The 20,806-nt window shown below is 50.9% G+C and overlaps 2 protein-coding genes across 9 annotated transcripts in view; one reads left to right on the forward strand and one right to left on the reverse strand.

The window, feature by feature from the left end:
- Window positions 1-10,680, reverse strand: part of ASCC1 (activating signal cointegrator 1 complex subunit 1) — a 42,665-nt gene extending 31,985 nt beyond the window's left edge. For 5 of the 8 annotated variants that reach the window (XM_069863931.1, XM_069863932.1, XM_069863930.1 and 2 more), the window contains exons 1-5: window positions 10,617-10,680; window positions 7,567-7,688; window positions 6,237-6,336; window positions 5,210-5,307; window positions 3,620-3,798 (exon numbers count right to left, since the gene is read on the reverse strand). In XM_069863931.1, coding sequence (XP_069720032.1) covers window positions 3,620-3,798; window positions 5,210-5,307; window positions 6,237-6,336; window positions 7,567-7,675 — 486 coding nt within the window. In that variant the 5' untranslated portion in view covers window positions 7,676-7,688; window positions 10,617-10,680. Of the gene's footprint in view, window positions 1-3,619; window positions 3,799-5,209; window positions 5,308-6,236; window positions 6,337-7,566; window positions 7,689-8,447; window positions 9,464-10,266; window positions 10,375-10,616 lie in introns of those variants that run through there. The other 3 variants (XM_069863933.1, XM_069863934.1, XM_069863928.1) reach the window with 3 other exon arrangements.
- Window positions 10,378-17,533, forward strand: ANAPC16 (anaphase promoting complex subunit 16). Its single transcript, XM_069863947.1, has 4 exons — window positions 10,378-10,496; window positions 12,532-12,689; window positions 14,807-14,881; window positions 16,743-17,533. The coding sequence occupies exons 1-4, from the start codon at window positions 10,441-10,443 to the stop codon at window positions 16,856-16,858; spliced, it is 405 nt and encodes a 134-aa protein (XP_069720048.1). The 5' UTR covers window positions 10,378-10,440; the 3' UTR covers window positions 16,859-17,533.
- Window positions 17,534-20,806: the final 3,273 nt, after the last annotated feature.

Below are 20,806 nucleotides of genomic sequence, written 5' to 3' on the forward strand. Positions count from 1 at the left end.
ACAACAGCCTGAGTGACACCTGAAGTGTTCCATATTTGAACACAAGGTTCATCTGGTAAAAGGTCTTAAACACGCACACAAAAAAAGTTAGAAAGCACACAGCCACCAACAAAACCCCGTGCTATAAAATATAAATGAATGGTTGTCATGGTAACTGCTTCAGAGAGAAAGAGAGTTCCTCACAAATGCTCAGTGAGCAGAAGAAATCCTCACACACACACACACCTGGTCCTTTCCCTTCCTTACTGCTATTACCAAGCTTCGCTCAAAGACAGGAGTTTACCTAATCCTGTAATGTTTTGCACCAGCAAACTGCAACAGGAAGAGAAGCACACAGCCCCTGTCACTGAAACCTATTCAGATTTCTCCAAGTATGCTGAGAAATCCTGTTGCTTTGGACAAATCTATAAGCTCTTTTATTGCTCTGTGAGGCACCGTTTTGAATTACTGTTTTTCATTACTGATGTGCTTTCCAGCAGACCCTGCTGTGAGATAAAGTGGTATTAGAGTGGCATTACTGGCTGGCAGAGTGATTGAGAGACGTGAGGGGCTGCAATATACTCCTTGAACTAACAGGCAGTGATATATCTAAAGACCCTTTTGCAAATGCCTGGAGAAAGAAGGGCAGAAAAATAAAGCACCATATATTCCTAGGCAAACATATGCAAACCCTCAAACACCTGCCACTGACCGAATTCCACATTTCAAACTGGAAATGGAAGCTTGAGAGCTGATGCAGGCAATACCAGGAAAATTTCAGGCCCTCCTGAGAGGCGCAGGGCACCGAGCAGTGCTAACACAACACTGCAGCTCCCAGGCCGGGGTACATTGTGTCCACACAGCATGGAGAGCAGGAACAGCCCCAGCCCTTCTGCTTGCCCTCACACAGATGCGTCCTGCTGTTGGGCAGCTCCAGCTGCTGCCCTTTTTGTGATATTCCTGGAAGCCCCTTGATGACCCAGCAGCAACCAAAGGGACACTACGTCTTGAATGCCGTGCTCTCTTGGAGATATTGCTGCTACTGGTGCTGGAAGGATTCACGTCTGGGTGCTGGTTCTGAGCACACTTCAAGTTTGAGCTTACTGAACATAGCTATTAGGATGAAACGTGTTTCCACACGCAAATCCATGCTGCAGGATCCCTAACCACAAACCTGAGTCTCACAGGACTCGGTGTCATCCACGCACAGAACAAAAACACTGTGGGAGAGAGAAAAGGACAGGCAAGAGGAGTTAAACATAATGTGCCAAGCCTGGTCAGCAGTGGTCTCGGCACTCCTCTGACCAAGCTTGGGTTTCTGCAGCTTTCTAGGACAAGGAGCACACAAAGGTCTGCAGATGTTCCCAGGCAGCTCCTCCGGAATGTGACTGAATGGTGGGGAAAGCACCAAGATATTTATGAACACGTTTCTAAGTGGATGGCAGACTCCCCTGCCTACCCAGGGATGCAAGCTGATACTTCAGAGTAAGCAAGAGACAAACAATGAGACAGAGCCAGATTTGGAGGGGCCTGGAGAGCAAGAAAGATCACCAGCCGAGGCTGGGCTAATGGAGGGCTGCTGAGATGCAAACAAACCAGCAGGCAGGAAAAACAAGTGCTCTGCAAGAAGAGCTAGACCCACTTGAGGACAGTGTGTCGCAGGAATAAAACCACCGGATGAGAGCACAGACATCAGCATTAGCTGCAGAGACAAATAAAAGAGGTCACATCTTAGAGATGTGACACTGAAAGGGTTCACCTTACAGCAAGGCAGCCTGGGAGCCAGAACCCAGCAAGATGTATGGGATGACACTGAGGTTACTGTCCCATGCAGCAGGCAGGTCTGGGTTTGCTCTCCACGGGGAGGCACAAGAGGGATCCACAGGACCTGCTGGCAGACAGCGAGATGGAGGAGAAGGATCAGATCAGTGGAGTCCAGGATGCCAAAACTTCAAGAAAAGCCAGGCCAGCCACATCTAAACGGACCGAGAGGTTGAGAGCAATGAAACAAAAGAACTGTGGCAGCCACAAGCCCAGGGAGAAAGGGATAAAGGGCAAGAGAAGCACCAGACGGAAAGTGGTGGTCTCAGTCCAGAGTCAACGGCATGAACAGCTACTACCAGAGCCCCATGCTGAAGTCACTGGCCCCCTGAAGAGCTGCTTTGTTCCCTATAACTTTGGTGTGTCCCCACACAAGGGCTGGAAGTAGGAACCAACAGAGGGTGTCAGGCCACCACTGAGGTCCAGCATCCTCTGTCCAGCCAACACTTTCTCAGGCTCTTTCCATTCCTCTTGCTTTCAGAGCTTTTTCCTTCAATAAATGAAAGCTTAAATAAAGGTAGCTGCCACCTGGTGATGGACAACTGAGCCAGCGATATCCTCCTAGCCTTAGGATGCTCATGGCATTGCACTGGTTGCTAAACCCTGGATGTGTCGGCCAGTTTCAGTTGTATCTAACATCAGGTGGAAACCTGAGTGGCAGAAAACTTCTAAGATGTCTTTGAAATGGGCGGCTGGGTGGAGAAGAGGGATTAAATCAGAAGCGCCAGGAAAGACAAGACTGCAAAGTCAGCTCAGTTGTGGTCTTAGTGATGAGACAATTGACGTGGAAGTGACCATGAAAACTTGAGCAAGAACTCCTGTCTCCCTAGACACCAGATAATTCACACCCACAGCATGAAGACACAGGAAACCAAACTTCTTCAGCTATGCTATCTGCAAGATTATATTTTCCCCTTTGAAAGGCACAAGCAGAAGTGATGGACATGAAGGTAATAATATCAGCCCACAAACTCCTGCTGTGTTGTAATGCAGTCAAACCTGCAGCAGCCACAAAGAGGACCTCTTCTCTCCTGCCCAGAGATGTCCTCCCAGCTCTCAGAGGACATGGCAACTTAATAATACCATTCCCACCCCTCAGTCAGGCCCTGCATGCTGACAAACCACTGCCGCCAAACTAGAAGCAAATAAACCAAGAAATGCACAGCTTTCACTTCATTCTGTTCCTCATTTCCCTGTGCCTCACTATTTCCTACTGCTGTCAGTGTAAGATCTGAAAGCGAGCAGGAGGGACCGTCAGCACAAAGTCTCACGGGGAAGAAGGGAAGCGATTAGATTTGCAGGATGGCATGTGCTACCAAGTCATTTCTCACTCAGCTCCAGTAACGTCACCCATCTTCCTTCACTGTCAGTAACCAAAAGAGAAGTGAAACAAAAGCAGCAGCAAACTTGTGAATTCCTACCTGGTTTCACGGTTATGGAGAAATCATATATAACGTAGAAAGATCCACTACATTATTTAGTGCCTTTCCTATTAAAAACATGAAAACCACCAAAAAAAAACCCCAACTCTTCTGAATCTTAGATCTCCTCCCACCAAAGAAAATCTCTAAGGAGAACAAAATATTTTGCTAACAATTTACTAAGTAAGTCATTCTGTGTTCCAAGAGATTTCACAACAGCGCTCAACAAATTCACAGCAGATCCGCCAACTTAAGTAAAAAGCCTATTAAAAATACATCCCCAGGAAACAGAACAGAAGAAGGCCTTGAGGGTAAACGGCAAAAAGCTACCTCAATTAATGAAATGGCACTCTGCTGAAGGGCTTCCACTTGAGTTTAATACTCATGTGGATCCTTACCTTGGAGCATTTCTCCAACACTTCCTCCTTGAACTGCAGGAACTTCTCCTGAATGGCGGGCTGGTTGAGAGCGAAGGACAGGAAGTGTGTGAAGGGCTGCTTCTTACGGAAGCTGTCCAGGAGAACGTCGATCCGCGTTCGGGCAGAGGTGACACCGCTGCGGTGCTGCCCTGTAATCACTACAAGGAAACAAAGCAATATCTGCCTGGTTTCTGCATAGCTGCAGTGACACAAGACACCACGCCCAGGCAAAATAAAGAGTAATTGAAAGAATCATGATTTTACACAATATTTATCCAGGCGTTTTAAAATATCAATATCGGAGGCTACTGTGAGGTAAGAACGTTTCACCCAGGAGATGCTAGGAGGGAGTCAGAAAGACCTGCACAACAGCACCTCTCTACTGTCAGCCCCAGGCTCACTGAAGAAGTGATAGGAATTAAAATCCCCAGCCACGCACAGAGAAATCTTGCCAGACTCCCTGCTTGACTTAGAATGCCTGGCACGGCTGTGCTTTTCTCTGTAAAGACAAGATGATGGCATCAAAAGTATCCCCCTGCTCTCAAGAAAGTCAGCTCTGCGTGTCTGAAAAACAATAACTAAATCTTCAGCAGCCCTTCAGATTTCTAGAGTGTTATTCCAAGTTCTCATAAAGGCAGTGAAAGTGAAAAGGAAAAGAAAAATCTATCAAAGATCAAGATAGCCTACATTGTTTGTGCACACACTTGAAGCCACCAAACAGAGGACACTTGAGCTTGAAAGGAAAGAAATGTGAGGAGCAAAATTTTCTTGGCTTCCTGCTATTACATGTTTTCAACATCTCTCAACCTTCTTAATACTCCTTTACTAGTTCCCATAATGAAGTCAAGACCCATTTCTTGCAAAGTACCGCCACGTTCCTGTGCAGCAACACACCCAGATTCCCCCTCCTCACAGCTCTGTCGCGACCGTAACTGTACACTGCGCCAACTACCCAGAGCGTGTGAACAGGGCCCTCCAGAGAGCTGCTCAGGCAAAACCTGCATGGGCCAGCCCTTACAAGCAACACCTCCCTTATTTTTAAGTCACTGGAAGTGATGAGAAGGAACAGACAGTACAAGAAAGCTTGCTCTCACTGTTGGGATCAAGTGACAACACCAGGAAGGCAGCAACATCATCAAAATACCTCTCATCTTAAAGCAGATGCTGAAGTTGTTTCATGTATAAATATACAACACAGCATTTTTTTCTGGATGTTACAGCTTCTCATTAATGGAAGTGGCATTAATTCAAAACAAATAAACAAACAAATCAAACCTCCCACAACTCTTGAGGGCCCAAAGCCCTTAAAGCCAGTCATTTAAGGCCCAGTGACTCTATTCACAGACCTAAAATAAATCTCCGTTTTCCCCCCAAAATACTTTATACTGTTTAATAAGGACATTTAAACAGGAAAAAGAAACTCAAGAGAAAAGTGAAGTGATTTTTCAAAGGCCATAAAGTAAGTTAGTGCCATGTCAAAAGCAGGAATTAAAGAAAAACACCTCCTGCGCCCCTTCCCCACACAAACCATGTCTGTGCCAGGGCTGATCTTTTGCACATTAAGCTCACCGATTTCTCCTTCCACCCCAGGTTTGGGAATGCTGATGGAGGTTCGAGTCTCTGTTTCTAGTCTCTTCTTGGTTTCCCCTTTCTTCCCAATGATGTACCTGGAGGCACAAAAGCACCACAGACTCACTCATACAGCATCACTGGGCCCCCCTCCATCACCCGTGTCCAGCCTGCAGGTTAAACCACGCCACAGACAAACCAGGCTCTGAGCTGGCTCCAGGTAGCTGGGTCCCCCCAGACTTGGTATCTCCGTGCCAGAGGGATGCACGCACTCTGCTCCAAGGGCAGGAGCCAGTCCAGGCTCTGTGCCTGACCAGCCCAGGACTGTGGGACAACGTTGAGCCGTGGCTCACAACTGGTTTAAGCTAAAATAAGTCAAGCAGTCCATGACAGTTCTGCCTGGCTCATCTTGCCACGGCTTAATCCTTAGCTGGGCCATTCCTTTTTCCAACTACCCCAAGGAACTAAGGGCTCTTTTTCTGCTTTGTGCTTTGCCCAAGGTGGCCATTTGCCAGTCTCCAAATACACAACAGAATGCTTCTCCTTCTCTACACCTCAGCAAAACACCTTCTCTACACCTCACCCAATAAAAGTGTCAGAAATAAACTAGTTAAAGCCTTGAACACTGCAGGCTTCCCAGTAAACATCAGACTGGCACCAACAGTCACTTCCAGACATGTGTGCTTTCTCTCAAAGCTTTCACAAACCCCTGTCTCAGTTCTTCCTTCCCTTCTCCCACCCTCCCTGATGCTTTCATGTTCGAGGGAAGAGATGCTCAAAGACTCTCCTAACAGCAAGAAAGCACCACCTGCTGTCCCTGTGACAGGGACGGCTCGGAGTCAAGAGTGGCACAACTGCACTAAAAAGGCATTGCCAATTTTCCCCTCCACACACTAGAACCCACATCCACAAAATGGAATACATTTCAGAGATCTGGCGCTTATCCCGACCTCTAAAAAAATATTCTGCGCTCAACTGCTTCCTCAGCTGGTGGCAACTCAAATAAACCAGAAATACAGAGGCTCACTTGTACAACGGGCTGGGAACCTCCACTCTGCACTGGAAGCCTTTCTCTGTCTCTTCCACCACAAAGGCATCACATGGCTCGTCCGCGCAGTCACCAGGGCCTACCAGAAAAAAAACAACAAACCTTGCACAACCTCTGCAGCCTGGCAGCGCTTTATGTAGGAGAAGAGTCTCACAGCCACATTCTTCCAAGGTTAAATAAAGACAGAAATGAGCTCCCCTCTGATGAAGCTAAGCGCTTTTTGTTTCAACTCACTACAGGCTCCAGAAAACATAATGACTGCCTCTAAACCCGCCAGGGTGGGAGGCAGAAGAAAGCAGTAGTTATAGCCCAGGTTTTCTCTCAGCTGGAAGTTGTGCAGTTACTCAGTGAAAACGATCCCTTCTCCTGGCAGGGTGGAAGCCACCAGCCCATTCAGAGACCTGAGCAGGAATTTAGAGTTGCAGAAGAACATAGATAAAAGATGAAGATGGTTTTGCTTCAGGGGTTCAGGCACAGGGTTTTGGAAAACAGCCATTCTCACACCCTCGGCACGGAGGCACAAATGCACCTTTCATCTGTGCGGTATTCAGTCGTGCCTGTTGGGACCAAACAGAATTGCTAGAAAGAGCCCATGGTTTCTGTATCCTCTCCTAACACATACAGGGATAAATTTGGGTGGCAAGCAGCTTAGTAAAGCTTTGTTGAACCTACTGAAAGGTGGAGAGAGAACAGGGCACAACAGCCATGGCCCTTTCCTTGTGAGAAATAACAACTGAGCTTTTCTATGCCCGCAACTCATGAAGAACTACAAAAAACATACAGGCAGAAAGATAAAGTAAAATGCATCAGGACAGGAAGACTTTTGCTCCCCAAACAGGTAACACCTTCCAAAATCCACAGTATAAGAGGCTAGTTCTTCAAGGTGCAAATACTGCAAACACAGAGGATCTTTAGGGAGCAGCTCCCACTCCTGCTCTCTCTGCTGAAAAGAAAGGTGCTTCAGGAACCTGAGGAAACAGATCTACAGAACTCACTTTTTTTTCCCTCTTTCCGGGAGATCTTTCCCAGACCACAAACATAACCAACAGCTGGCAGCACAGTCACCCAAGCCCATGTCAGGTAAGCAAGATTACATCCACTTCTTGGTCAGCGATATCATCGGGGACTAAAGCAAAACATTTTTCTTCTCTTTGAACATCTCCCTCCACTGCACAGGCAGGTCCTTGAGTACACAGAGACCGCAGAGAGAGCATCAAGAGCTTCCTAAGTCCCTGGTATTGATGCTTTCATCTGCAGCACATCGTGATCCTGACAGCACTGTGGTCACCTCTCATGCCACAATCTTTACCTGCACAGAAATCATCCTCTTCCTCCTCCTGGTAGGCCTGCTCTTGGATGAGATTCTTCCTGTATATTCGCCCTCCAATCCTTATCAGGGTGGGCCGCAGAACATCCATCCCACTCCTCCTCCTAGCGCAAAAAACAAAGACAGCCTGCTAACTGGTGCCAAGGAAAGGTAAACCATGAGGTTTTCTTGAGGATAATTTGTAAGAGGCAACAGGGGAGACCTGAGGGGCTCAGCAGTAAAGAGCGAGGTCTATGCCTCCAGCACAGCAGTAACTCCTCCTGTACGCATGTACAAGGCTTCAGAAAAGCAATACCTTCTCAGACCTTACGTCACTCATTAAAGAACTCAGACTATACTCTTTGTCAGCTCATAACACACAATCAGGTAAAACCAGGAAAATTTACAATAAGTAAAAAAGCATCAGGGGGTTTGTCTCTGCAAGGTCAGCAACTGTTTACTACTCTCCCCAAATATAACAGGTTTTAACTAAAACTCACAGTCAGCGTGCTGTTTTACAGGATTTGGAACAGCTTCCTTCTCATTATTTCTCACAGCAAAGAGACCCCAGCCGCTTGCAAGAAATCTCCTACAACACTGCCCTCTCTCAAAACACCTGCCGTCCTCCATTAGTTTCTCAAAGGCCTAAGAAGCTTTGCAAAATCAAACCTAGTTCCCTGAATCTGCTTTTTTACAGGGGAGAACATCCCAAGCAACCGGGCAACCCAAAGAGCTGACAGGGCATCGGTCAGGGACTTCACATCTTCAGGACTCAAATTTCTGCATTGACTGAAATTGTAAACACTGGGATGGTTCAGTTTGCCTTGGTTTTAAAACAGAAATTCCTGTTACGTAGAAAAGAAAGTCTCCCCCAAGAAACTCACCTTCGTGAGGTTCACCTGTCCACTACAAAAGAACTCAACAGGAAAAAATGGAGAGCTCGCCTTTGAAGACGAAGGTCTGACACACAAAAAAATGAGACTTACGTGATAGCTTGGGACCCAAGAGTGGGAGGGAAGAGACAGAGAGATGGGGCACACAGCGAGACAAGGTCAGCAAAACTGCTTCACTCAATATGAGTGGATGTGTGTTCAAATAGAGACATTTTCTTACCCTCGATAGGAAAACGTCAGGCTACAAGTTCACATCAAGAAAACACACTAGCCCACGGCACTTTGTGAAGCAGTTTTTAGCTGGTAATAACATCACTGTGCCGGACTACCCACCCCATTCCCTGTGATTTCTGCCTCTTCCCAAAGATCCAGCTGGTGCTCAAAGGAACCCCTTTTTTGTTGGTAGAAGATGTGAAAGCAAAACCGAGGGAAGATCCTCAACAGCCTTTCAGAAAACACTGTGGATTTGCTTTGCCCATTGGCAGCATCATATGCAGCCTTGTGTTGGCTCAGAAGGGAACTTTCGAAGGTGATCATAATCAATTTTCTTAACTTGTTAAATAAAAAGTTACAGGCACAGCCTTGGGTTTTCCTTGTGACAGACCTCGTGCTCTACACTGGATTTATTATATGGCACCAGGTTTGGAAGGTTAACATTCTTCCATCCAATTAAAGTCCCACCTTCTGAAATTACACACAACTACCTGAATCTACATTGGAATAAGGCATTAGGGAATGAGGCTGATGTGAACGGCGCACAGTGGAGGAGAGAACACACCACGAAAAACCACACTGTTGTCGAAGCTTTTTTTGTCTCCACTCAGGCTTGCTTTTTCCTTTCTAAACTGCAAAGCTGCCCCCACAATTCCTTGACATAGGACTTTTAAAGAACACGGATATGACTGCGCAACAACGGGGCTCTACATGGTGCAAGTGGGGAGGCATCGGGGAGGTATGGGGCAACGAGGAGACCGCGGGGACAGGGAGGTGTTGGGGAACACAGAATCACACAGAATCACAGAATAACCAGGTTGAAAGAGACCCACCGGATCATCGAGTCCAACCGTTCCCATCAAACACTAACCCATGTCCCTCAGCACCTCATCCACCCGTGCCTTAAACCCCTCCAGGGAAGGTGACTCAACCCCCTCCCTGGGCAGCCTCTGCCACTGCCCAATGACCCCTTCTGTAAAGAATTTTTTCCTAACGTCTAGCCTAAACCTCCCCTGGCAGAGCTTGAGGCCATTCCCTCTTGTCCTGTCCCCTGTCACTTGGAAGAAGAGCCCAGCTCCCTCCTCTCTACAACCTCCTTTCAGGTAGTTGTAGAGAGCAATGAGGTCTCCCCTCAGCCTCCTCTTCTCCAGGCTAAACACCCCCAGCTCTCTCAGCCGTTCCTCATAAGGCCTGTTCTCCAGCCCCTTCACCAGCTTTGTTGCTCTTCACGGGGCAGCAGAGGGGAACTTGGAGGCGGGGGGGGAGGTTAGGGCACGGGGCAGGGGAGGAAGCACCGGGCAGGCAGCTGGGGGGGGACACGGCGGGGGGAACACAGCAACGTGGGGGGAGGAGGGGGGCGCAGCAGGGCACTGGGTGGGAAACAGACAGCGGGGACACAGCAGGAGGGGGAACAGGAAGACACGGGCAGCGGGCAGACACCGGAGGGATAGCGGGGGAGCATGGAGAAAGCACTGAGCAGCGAGATACCAGGAAGGCAGCAGGGGGACACCGGGAAGGCAGAGGGAGAGAGCATGGAGCGGCGGGCAGACACCAGGTAGGCATCGGGGCAGCTGGGGAGCACCGGGAAGTCACAGACCAGTAAGCGGCCACCGGAGAGATATCGGGGAAGGGGGGTGCGGGGGCGTCATTCGGGAGGGACCCCGGGAGCGAGCGGCGCGGAGCCCTCACAGCCCCCGGCGCCGCCGCGCGCGCCGCTGACGTCACCACCCCCCGCCGGAAGCGGGCGGTCCCGCGCGCCGCCCGGCCCAGCATGCACCGCGACCGCGAGCGCGCGCGCCGCCCTCGCCAGCCGTCCCGCGCGCCCAGGTGAGGCCCGCGGCGGCCCGGGAGCGGCGGGGCCCGCGGCGGGGAGGCCGCTCGGCCGAGGGCGGGGAGCGGGGCGGCGGGGGGCGGTGCGGGGGGCGGGGGAGGGGGCGCTTCACTCACCGGGAAGCGGCTTCGCGGCGGAGGCCGGGGCGGGGCCGCGGGGCCGAGGGTGGGGCCTGCGCGGCGGGGCCTGCGCGGCGCTCTCCTCCCCCGAGAGGGGCCGGGCCGAGGCCGCGCCCCCTGCCGCCCCCCCCGCCACCGACCCGCCCGCTGCCGAGGGCCCGGGGGTCGCCCGTGCCGCTCCCCTCTCGGGATGAGGGAGCGGGCCCTGCGGGAAGCCGCTGCCTGACACGTCGTGGCCGCTTTAAAGCTTTCTTTGTGCGGGTGTTTCCCCGCACGGCCTAGTCCTCCCCCAGCCTGCTGCACGCTGCTGCTCTGCTCTGTATTATACGCAGTAAATGAGCCAAACTGGAGCGCGGTTGTGAGTGAGTGCGCCACTCCTAGTTGTGACAGCCTTTTAAAAAAAGATTTCTCCACTAAATCCTTGAGTGCTTTCCAAAGGCTCTGTCGGTGTAGCCTAAGACATTGTGGAAAGGCACTGAATAGTCATAATAAAAGGAATATATTAAATGGGCAGGATCATTGGGAGGTGTGATTCTACCCCTCTGTTCCTGTCTTGTGAGACCTTACCTGGAGTATTGTGTCTAGTTCTGGAATCCTCAACATAAGAAGGATACAGAAGTGTTGTAATGGTCCAGAGAAGGGCTGCAAGGATGATCAGAGGGCTGGAGAACCTCCCTTACAAGGACAGGCTGAGAGAGTTGGGGTGCTTCAGTATGGAGAAGAGAAAGCTCTGAGGAGACCTTACAGCAACCTTCCAGTACATGAAAGGGGCTTCAAGAAAGCTGGGGAGGAACTTTTTACAAAGGCATGGAGTGACAGGACTAGGGGCAATGGCTATAAACTGGAGAGGGGCAGATTTAGACTGGACAATGAGAGTGGTGAGGCACCAGCACAGGTTGCCCAGGGAAGTTATGAATGCCCCCTCCCTGGAGGTGTTCAGGGCCAGGTTGGATGGGGCTTTGAATAGCCTGATCTAGTGGGAGTTGTCCCTGCCCATGGCAGGGGTGTTGGAATTAGATGATCTTTAAGGTCCCTTCCAACCCAAACTATTCTATGATTCTATGAAATGCTTCTAAGTGATTTGGAGGAGTAGCAAGTACTTTCAGTTACAAACGCTAAGTGACAGCTTTTTACTATTAGAGAGGTAGGTGACAAATTTTAAGTGCTCCATTATGACAAAGGTACAGTTGGCACCTCTTGGAAACAAGGCTGAGAAATGGGGTTGCAAGAGGCTGCCGCGCTTGTGCCTCTTGCTTGTGTGGATGCTCCAGTTCGGGTCAGATGTGGTGTTCTAAAAGCAAAAGGACATCTGGAGTGGTATAGTGTACAGTTGCCGCAAGTTAGGCACAGCGTGGCTTCACGCAGGATGCAGCACTGGAACTGGCAGTCCTAAGGGCCTCCAGGTTTTATGAGGGAGCAGGAGTTTTTCCATGTTTGTGCTGCTGGAAACAAGGCAAAAAGAGAAAAGAAAAAAAGTCTTGTTATGACCCTGGGGAGCGGGAAAGGAGCCAGGCAGCTGAAGGCCAGTGAATTCAGGCAAGCGCCCTCTGCCAAGTTATTTTTATGCACACTCCAGTCATCCCGCTGAATTCCCAGGCCCCCTTGTCCAAGGGGTCAGAGCATGGGTTCCCTTCAGCTTCTGGGTGCCACCGCGTGGTGCCACAGCTCACTGCAGCGGGCACAGGCAGCAGCAGCCTCTCCCACGCAGGCAGGATGACCTCAAACCACCAACACTTTGAGGCTGCGGAGCCACAGAGCAGGGGCGGCTGCCCACAGCTCTGCCCACTGGCTCTTCCTGGACCTCACCACCTTCAACTGCCATCACATATGCATGCGAGTGCTGGCTTTGTGCCCAAGGAAACTCCAAGTTGTCCTTCCTAACACCACTTTGCTCTCTTCTTTGTTCTTTCAGGGTGGGACGGGGTGAAATGGCAGCCTCTTCCTCATCCTCTTCAGCTGGTGGAGTCAGCGGCAGCTCTGTAACTGGATCAGGGTTCAGCGTTTCAGACCTGGCACCGCCCCGAAAAGCCCTCTTCACTTACCCCAAAGGAGCTGGGGAGATGCTGGAAGGTCATTGCTCCTGCCCTTCTCCTTCCCCACTCCTCCTGCTGCACAGGATGTTGCCGAGCATGACACCCCACTACGTTTTCGGGCTTTGGTTGGCAAAAGCTGGAGGGAATGGGACAGAGCAGCCCAGGCTTTCCCACAAGTTGTTCATGAGGAAGCGATTTTTCTGGCAGTCACCTCTTTTAGCTCCATAACAACACTCCACACGAGGAAGTGATCTACCTGAAAGGGAGCATGACGGTGTTAATTGCTCATTGTTAGCTAGTCCTTTGATGTCTGGCAGGAATTACTGCACAGATAGCTGAGGCAGGAGTATTTTGGCAAAACATGTTCTGGGGTTGGATTTGACTGGGCTGGTACAGGAGGCAGCTTGTTTCCCTGCTAGCCAGGAAACATAAGGCTTGCTTTTTCCCGTGACCCAAGTTAAAACCTCGCCGACAAAGTCTGCAAGATGGTAAATCAGGACTTGGCATCTCTTTTAATCCTTCAAGGCTGAACATGTTCCACATTTGGGTCACTTTTGTCGGGGCGTTTCTCCAGGGCCACCTGGAGAGGATCGGGGCTCTGATCTTGCGTTAGGGTGCCCAAGCCCTACCACCTGCCTCCTCGGGGTTGCCCAAAGGAGGACCCAGGACGCCGCAGCTGCACATCCCTGTCCCTGCTCTGGGTGAGGGAGGAAGGACAGATCCTCCAGATGACAGGGTTAAGCCAAGGTCGGTCAGTCTGTCTGTCTGCTCCTCTTGCACTTCCCATCTCACTGCACCACACACTTGACTGTGTGAGCCTGAAATTCGTCAGGGTGGCCCCACAGCTCCAAAGTGGCTGCGTTCCTGCACAGGCAAACACAGCAGCACAGGACAGCTGGGAAACGATCGCTATGTCATTTAAGGACTGTTTTTATTACACATTAGAGCCCATATGCCAGTCTATTGGAGTAATTATGACTAAAGGCTTGCTCATAGAACTTAACGAGCCCTCAAAACAAATTAAAATAATGAAGCACTTGGTGTTACCAAATAGACAGGCAGCCGTTCCTCTGGAGAGCTACTCAGCAGGATGGCCAGCAGGAGAGTCGGAAGAGAGGGAAGGGTATGTTTGGAAACAGGACAGAGCAGCACCAATACAGCATCTGAGCAGCTTGTGAGCAGGTGCTCCAAGCGTGGCAAGGCTCTGACTCTTCCTTGGGGTTCTGCTTCACCTTAGATTTTCCAGAGCCAAGGGCTTGTTACTACCCTTAGCCTTTGAAATCGCCTCTTCTTGTTTTTACAGCGTGGAGCTTCTACTTCATTTCGCTTTGGGCTGACCTGTTTACCAGTAACAGGGCAGTTCACCTACTTCGAGTGGCGGCAACAACTGAACACTGTCCCTGTCACAGGAAGCTTGAAGTTAGCTTTTTAATTCCTGAGATAAAAGGAGGCCATATACTCATTCTTCCATCAGGCAGGTGCAGGTGGTGTAGCTGCCTGCCAGTTTCCTCTTCAAAAATCCCCACTAACTGATTTTTGTTGTTAACTTTAACTATCTCTCTTGTTTTTTAAAAAAAAACCCAAACTTAGGTTTTGGGTGGTTTTTACAAGGAAAATGGCAGTACTTGGCATACAGTTAGCTATTAGTTAGTTATTCCAGATTGCTTTATTTCTTGGAGAGCTGTGTGATCAGTTACTGACTGAGATGTCCAGAGATGCAGTATTTGAAGTCCTTTATGGTCTAAGCATGCGGGAAATTGTAAAGCATTATAAGGACACAAGCATCTGAGCCCCGAGGGAGTCGGAGACTGCTGTAATATTAGCTGGCTTCTGCTTAGCTTACCTTTTATTTAAAATGGACTAATGTTGCGTGACAGAGGGGCTGTAAGAGGACATCAGCCAGAGCAGCTCCCTGGTAGCACAGCCATTCTCCAGTGGCACCGGGAGCCGGCCACAGCCCTGTGCAGGATTTAGGTGTGGGGCTGTATGGGCGAGGAAGTGAAGCGCTGCCCACTTGGCTCAGGGGAAAGTGTCAGAATAGGCAAATGGGGAAACCCGTACCTTAAATATAAAAAAACCAGGTCGGCAGCTCTCAGTTATAGGTACTCAGTCTTAAACTCTCAGATTAAACCTCCTTCTTCATTCTGTTTACAGATGGCTCTGAAAGATTCCTTTGTGAATCCGTCTTCAGCTATCAGGTTGCATCTACATTAAAGCAGGTGAAGCACGGTAAGAACTGAAGTGCCGTCTATTGTAATTGCATGTTGATCGGGGAAGATGGCAGGGGAGCACAGAGAAAGGGCTGACGTGTGCTCAGGTGCTGACCACAAAAAAGCAGAATAGCCTTTTAAGTTGGCAAATTGCTAAGTCAGACCATGGTCGAGTCCTTTTGCAAGCCCTATGCAAAGCACTGGGAACCCACAGAGCCTGGGTGGGAACAGGCTGTGACTTTCAAAGCGTGTTTTTCCATCGCTGTGTGCTCTGCTGCCTTCACAAGAGGTGAGGCCAGAAGAGGCGGCTATGGGCAGGAAACGCCCACGCTCTGATCTTGGCCCAGCGCTGACTGTCTCCTCAGCCTCCGGCAAAGAGGCACTTGATTCCACCTTTGTTCCTCTGCTGAGCCCGGGACACCAACAGGGTCAAGCAAGGTTCCAGAGGTGCTCAAGAGACGAACGCACAGGTGCTTGGCATGGCATGACAGGGCTAACCTACTCTGCCTCCCCAAGAAAGAGCCTTACATCTTGTTAGAGCTTCTGCTTCCCTCTCGGGGCCTTCACCTGCTGCCCAGGTGCCTGTAACTGAATGATGGGCTTGACTGCACAGCAGCTTTCATTCTCAAGGTGTTGGGCAGAGCTCAGCACTAGGCTGCGTCTGATGCTCAAGGGTCACATCCTTTCTGGTCCCCGCCTCTTGTCAGCTAGAATGGGTACTTCCATGTGTTGTCTCAGACCGGAGAGGTTTCCTGTCGTCCACTGGTGAGAGTTGCCAGGAGGAGGTCTTGGGGCGTGCAGCAGCTTGCAAGGCCATGATCTCATATTTCTGAACCAAAAAGCAAAGCCAAACTTGAGAGCCGTTGTTTGTGTGGCTCTGGCAGTGCTGTGGCTAGGGCTGCTGGGGGCTGCTCTGCAGACCAGCACCCTGATGAGCACAAGCCTTCAAAACTGGTCTGTGGAGCTCTGCTTGCCTCCTTGTAAGAGAAGGAAGAGACTTAAAAAAAGACCAAGGTCAGTGCTTTTTTGCTTGTTTGTTTGACAGTTCCCAAAAGCACCCAGTTGCAGGAGGCAGAGTGAGAACAGTCCCTTTTAAAAGCACCTGGTGCTGCAGTCAGCATAAATCGTGTGCATTTTGTGTTACGCCTCTTGCTAGTAAATTGGCTCATACTGGGACATTTTTCCAAGAGGCCCCTGCACTGTTAAACTTTCAGCAGAGCCAAGAGAAGACTGGCTGTTCTCATCTTTCTCCCAGTGCAGCTAATTGAATTGAAAATTGAGCCTGTGTGCCCAACACGCAACCAGTTTTAAATAAAGGTGAGGGAAACAAACTGTCTTGAGGATCTCCAGGGAAGCAGCCCACCTCTGCCTCTGACCTTCATGTCATTAGCATGCTCTGATGGTAGAGCGTTTCTGTTACCGTCATCTGGGTCCTTCTCAAAGGACCTTCAGCAAAAGGAGGAGTTCCTCACATTGCACGTGGCTCGGCCATGGGTTGACCAAGCTCTCTCTGAACTCCTCTGTTCTTTTGCACTATCAATATTTATGCTAAAGAAATGAGCTTCATCCTGCCTTTGCCTCCTTATGTTAATTGGCCTCATGCTTCCCTGTTAGGACTTGAATTTACACGGCACGGGCAGAGCTGGGTAAATACAATTTCAGCACCGGGTAAGGCAGAACAGCCTGTCCCTGCTTTCTCCTGGGATCTGGCAAGGTCTCGCCATTTGCACAGGGCGTCATGGAGAGTGGGTTTATATTCAAATTTGCTTGAGGGGTTTTATTGTACTCTCTTCCCCATTGACAGCTGGGAATTTGCATCTAATTGAAAGGTTTAATTGCGATGTCATTGCAAACCACAGTTACCTTTGAACTTCTCGCAGATCAACAAGTCGCAAGGATGGAAAAACTAGCTGGGCTGGTGGAAGAGCTGGAGGCAGATGAGTGGAGGTACAAGCCAATAGAGCAGCTCCTGGGATTCACTCCTTCCTCGGGCTGAGCGTGTCTGGATCACTGCTGTCAGGGAGCAGAAGAAAAACATTATCTGGCTTGGCTTCAAAACACCCCCATTTATCAGGATGCTGACAGCTGCCTTGGCAGGACTGGGCGTTTGGGTTCAGAGTGGGGACCCTCCGTAAGGCTGCCAGTACATGGAAATGTTGGGATTCTTTAAGTCGTCTGCAGGCTTGCAGGGCTCTGTTTCTGCAACTTAGAAGGCAGGATCAGTTTTACAGAATTCGGAGGATCACCTTATTGTTTATAGAGGAGGGAAGACTTACAGCGTGGTGGCGGGCAAGGCAGCCCCGTCAGTCAGCCTGGCCTTTCCCTGGGATGTGGCCAAAGGACAGGGTGATCCATGGGCTGGGAAGTCTGTGTCTTTGCTGCTGCAGCTGGGCCTCTGTAAATTGCTCTTCAGCCCTCGCCGTTATTTTGGGGGTGAACAGGGTGAGAACTACCCTGGGCGGGCTGAGAGGGCGCAAGCAGCAATGCTTTCTCCAGTGGTGCCTGGTGTATTGCTGATGCTGTTTTCTCCCCACTGCTGTTTTTCCTGCATCTGCAGAGCGAGTGCTGGTAGACACTGCTTTTCAGAAGCTGTAGCTTTAACACCATGAAACTTCTTTTCCTCTATACTAGCTTGCTCCGTGATAATAAAATGGTTCTGTCTTTCAAATCATTTATCTCTTCACAGGGGGTTGAGTGAAAGAAACAATCGGCTGTTGGGTAGGTAACAGGAGGTTTAATGAAGCTCAGAGGCAGCTCGTCTGTTGCGATGGTCAGCTTAAGTTCAATTTAGAAAGCCCTCTGAGAGGAACCAAACCGCACTTGCTTTGTGCACAAAAGTGGATTGAGTTAAATCAGATTTTAATCCTGGTTTAACTCTGTCAGCAGAAAGCCGTTATTTAAATCCATCCATTTTAATCATCTTGTTTTTCATTTGCACTTCACTTCTGTTCCTGAGGAGAACCGGGGTTCCATTTTCTGGCATAAGCATTTCAACATGTTCATTTTCCATTGATTAGAGCCTTAACAGCACAGTTCTGCTCGCCAGCAGGGGGATAGGCTCTGCACCGTGTTTAAGCAATTGCATGACTTGCTGCTCCAGATGCCATATTCTTCCATTTCCAGCATCTTATTTACGAGATGATTTTATTTTTACTCACTATTTCAGTCCAGCCACATCTGGATTGAAACAGATTAATTTGAATCTGTCCCCATCTTGGTTACGTCACCAGCAATTTGTGTTAGCTAAAACGAAGCGGGGGAAAGCAGCCAGACACATTCTGCCTTTGTATGTGTTTATGAAGTAATTCTGGTATCAGACTTGGCTTTTCGTGATCCAGAGCCGCACGCTGCCCGAGGACCAGCCCCGCTCTGCAGATGCAGCCCTGATTCCAGCCCCACACTTGTGGAAATTCACTGTGCAGTTTCTGAAACTGAGAGCATTCTCCTGTAAGGCTGCAGCTCCACTGAGACGTGTGCCACGCCAGCTTCCCCAAGGAGGGCCTGGAAAACCTCCTCCCAGGTGCTGGAGGGCTGCCAGTCCTGGCTCTGTGGGGGCCTCCTGCACTGCAAGCCGGTCCTCGGCCAGTATTGCTTTAAACGTGGTGGTATTTGGTATTGGAACTCCATCCTAGATAGGGTTGTTTTGAAAGAAGGGAGCGATTCAATCCTCAACTTGTTTGTTTGTTTTCTATCATCTATTTTTAATCCTGCTTACTCCAGCCACCTCAACTTACCTTGGCCAAACCTGCCCAAAATACCCCCGTATCAGGACGGCATCGTTAGGTTTGGAAATGGAGCTGATTGCGCAGCAGTGCTTGAAACCCCCTCACTCCCACCAGTCCCACCCAGCTCACCAGCTCTATGTGCTGCCACTGGCATAACTAGATGTGGAGAGTCTTTCGTTTTTACTGCTCACCATGAAATTTTTGCACTCTGCCAGCTCTCCGGGGAGGCTGGGGGTCAGGGCCTGTGGCTCCGCCAATGGGGTGCAGTGCCCGAGCATCACACAGATCTCCCACCGCAAGCCCAGTACGTGCCAGAGGGCCCCAAACACGGCAGGGCTGAGATTTCCCCGCAGCAGCCCCTTTCTCCCTCCTCCCAGTCCTTGTTTTCCAGGGGCAGCAGGGAAGAGACACGGCTCTGTGCCCTACATGGCTTGTTTGTATGTGCGCCCAGCACCAAAATAGACACATGTGCGAGAGCCATTGAGAGGAAGTGAAAAGTTCACCCTGTACAGTACTACAAATGCAAAAACATGTTGTTGGCTGTTCCCTCCTGTTCAGTAAACACTTCATGGAAGGCAGCAAAAACCAGAGGGATTGCTGCATGGTAGAATAAAAAAAACCTGCGCTCTCTCTCCTCCAATTACAGGTTTTCCCAGGCGGATAGAAACTCCTCAGCTATCCTGTTTCTGCTCTGGGGCAGAGCCAGGGGTAACTGTTCCTCCTCAGGGTTTTGAAGCACCATTCCCACTCTCCTCAGGGGTCCCTGCGGCTTTCTCGGGGTCTTGGCGAGCAGCTCCGGGAGGGGGTTGTGTTTGGAGGCTGCAGCTGGGAGCTGAGCGGCAGGGGGAAGGGAGCCTGTCAGCTGCAAGCAAAAGTTGACGCAGGGAGGGGAGGGAAAATAAAAAGAAAAAAAGAAAAGCTGAACAAAGAGCCCCGTTCAGGGCTGTGGGTTGGTTTTCCTGTGGGTGCTTGCAGCAGAACGTTCTGTACCGGCGCACAGGCCGCGCTCCTGCCTCCCCTCCCCAGCTCCTCGCGCCGCTGGCCGCAGCCCCAGCGCTGGGGACACTGCCAAGGCACGAACTCTCCTCGCTGCCCAGGCAAAGCGCCCAGCCGGGGAGGGCCTCTCCCCCCACCGCGGCTACAGGAACGTGGGGCAGCCCCCCCCAAACACCAGCTCTGGCTTTTGCCTGGGATGGGGCAAAAGCATCCAAGGGGAGATGAATTTCACAGCTCCCCCCTTGCCAATGGCGCGGTGCCAACGGCATCTCGGCTGCCAAGACCCGTCTACCGTGTTCCTTGGATGCGCGTCCATTGTTCCTCCGCTCGGCTCCCGCGGGCAGCCTGCCTGCAGCTGCTTGTCCCGGGGCTGAGAGACAGGCCCTAAAGGTTTGGCTGTGGCAGAGACCTGCCCATGCGGCAGCACGCTGAGACCTGCTGTGACACGCAGGATCACCCCATGTGTGCCCACCGCCCCCTGCCATAACCAGAGATCTGGGCACCGAGGACGGGACCGGAGAGGGTGCACGGGACACGCACCCCAAAACCCGCGGCCTCCACCCAGCTCAGCCCATTCCCTATGGTCCCAACATGAATGCTTGGCCAGAGGATCCCACCAGCTTCAGTGCCAGCCTTGGCCAGGGATCGCGTGCTGAAATAATGCACAAATCTACCCAAAGGCATCTTGCTGGGCCACGGAGCTGCTGGGAACCAATGTGAAGCTGGGGGCTACGCTAGGGGCAGTGGCAGCCGCCCCGTGGGGTAGGAATTTGCCCCCTCCCTCAGCATACGTGGGGCACGGTTTGCAGGGACGTGCGCCAAGGCACTCACTAAGCCCCCGTCCATCTCCTCCCTCCTCCTCCTCCTCCCTGTCCCCCTCCCGCTGCAGCTCTGCAAAACTGCTGAGCTCAGCATATCCCGGGAAGGGGCCCAGACAGGACCCTCTCCAACACCAGCCGCCCTGCCGGCTCCTGCTTAACCCTTTGCAAAGCCAGCTGGGCTTGGAAACCAGAGTGATCAAGCAAATCTCAGCATGGGAGACATCCCACAAGGCACCGTTGGCTGGGAACAAGCTTTCCAGAAAGTTCCATTCATCACCCTGAAGCCCACTTTGCTCTCCCCAGGAGCGATGGTGGCTTGGGGCAAGGGGGGGTGAGGGTGGGGAAAGGCACTGTGTAGCCACAAAAATCGCTCTGTGTTCCGGCCAGCAGCAGGACCCAGGG

The sequence above is a fragment of the Phaenicophaeus curvirostris genome, chromosome 9 (assembly GCF_032191515.1).
Source record: "Phaenicophaeus curvirostris isolate KB17595 chromosome 9, BPBGC_Pcur_1.0, whole genome shotgun sequence".
In the NCBI taxonomy this organism is placed as follows: domain Eukaryota; kingdom Metazoa; phylum Chordata; class Aves; order Cuculiformes; family Cuculidae; genus Phaenicophaeus; species Phaenicophaeus curvirostris.

Excerpts from the sequence above, each read along its gene's own strand:
- ANAPC16 (XM_069863947.1), top strand. The coding sequence starts at position 10,441 with ATGCACCGCGACCGCGAGCGCGCGCGCCGCCCTCGCCAGCCGTCCCGC. Across the intron at positions 10,497-12,531 it reads CAGCCGTCCCGCGCGCCCAG|GGTGGGACGGGGTGAAATGG; the intron begins GTGAGGCCCGCG and ends TTGTTCTTTCAG. Across the intron at positions 12,690-14,806 it reads AGCTGGGGAGATGCTGGAAG|ATGGCTCTGAAAGATTCCTT; the intron begins GTCATTGCTCCT and ends TTCTGTTTACAG.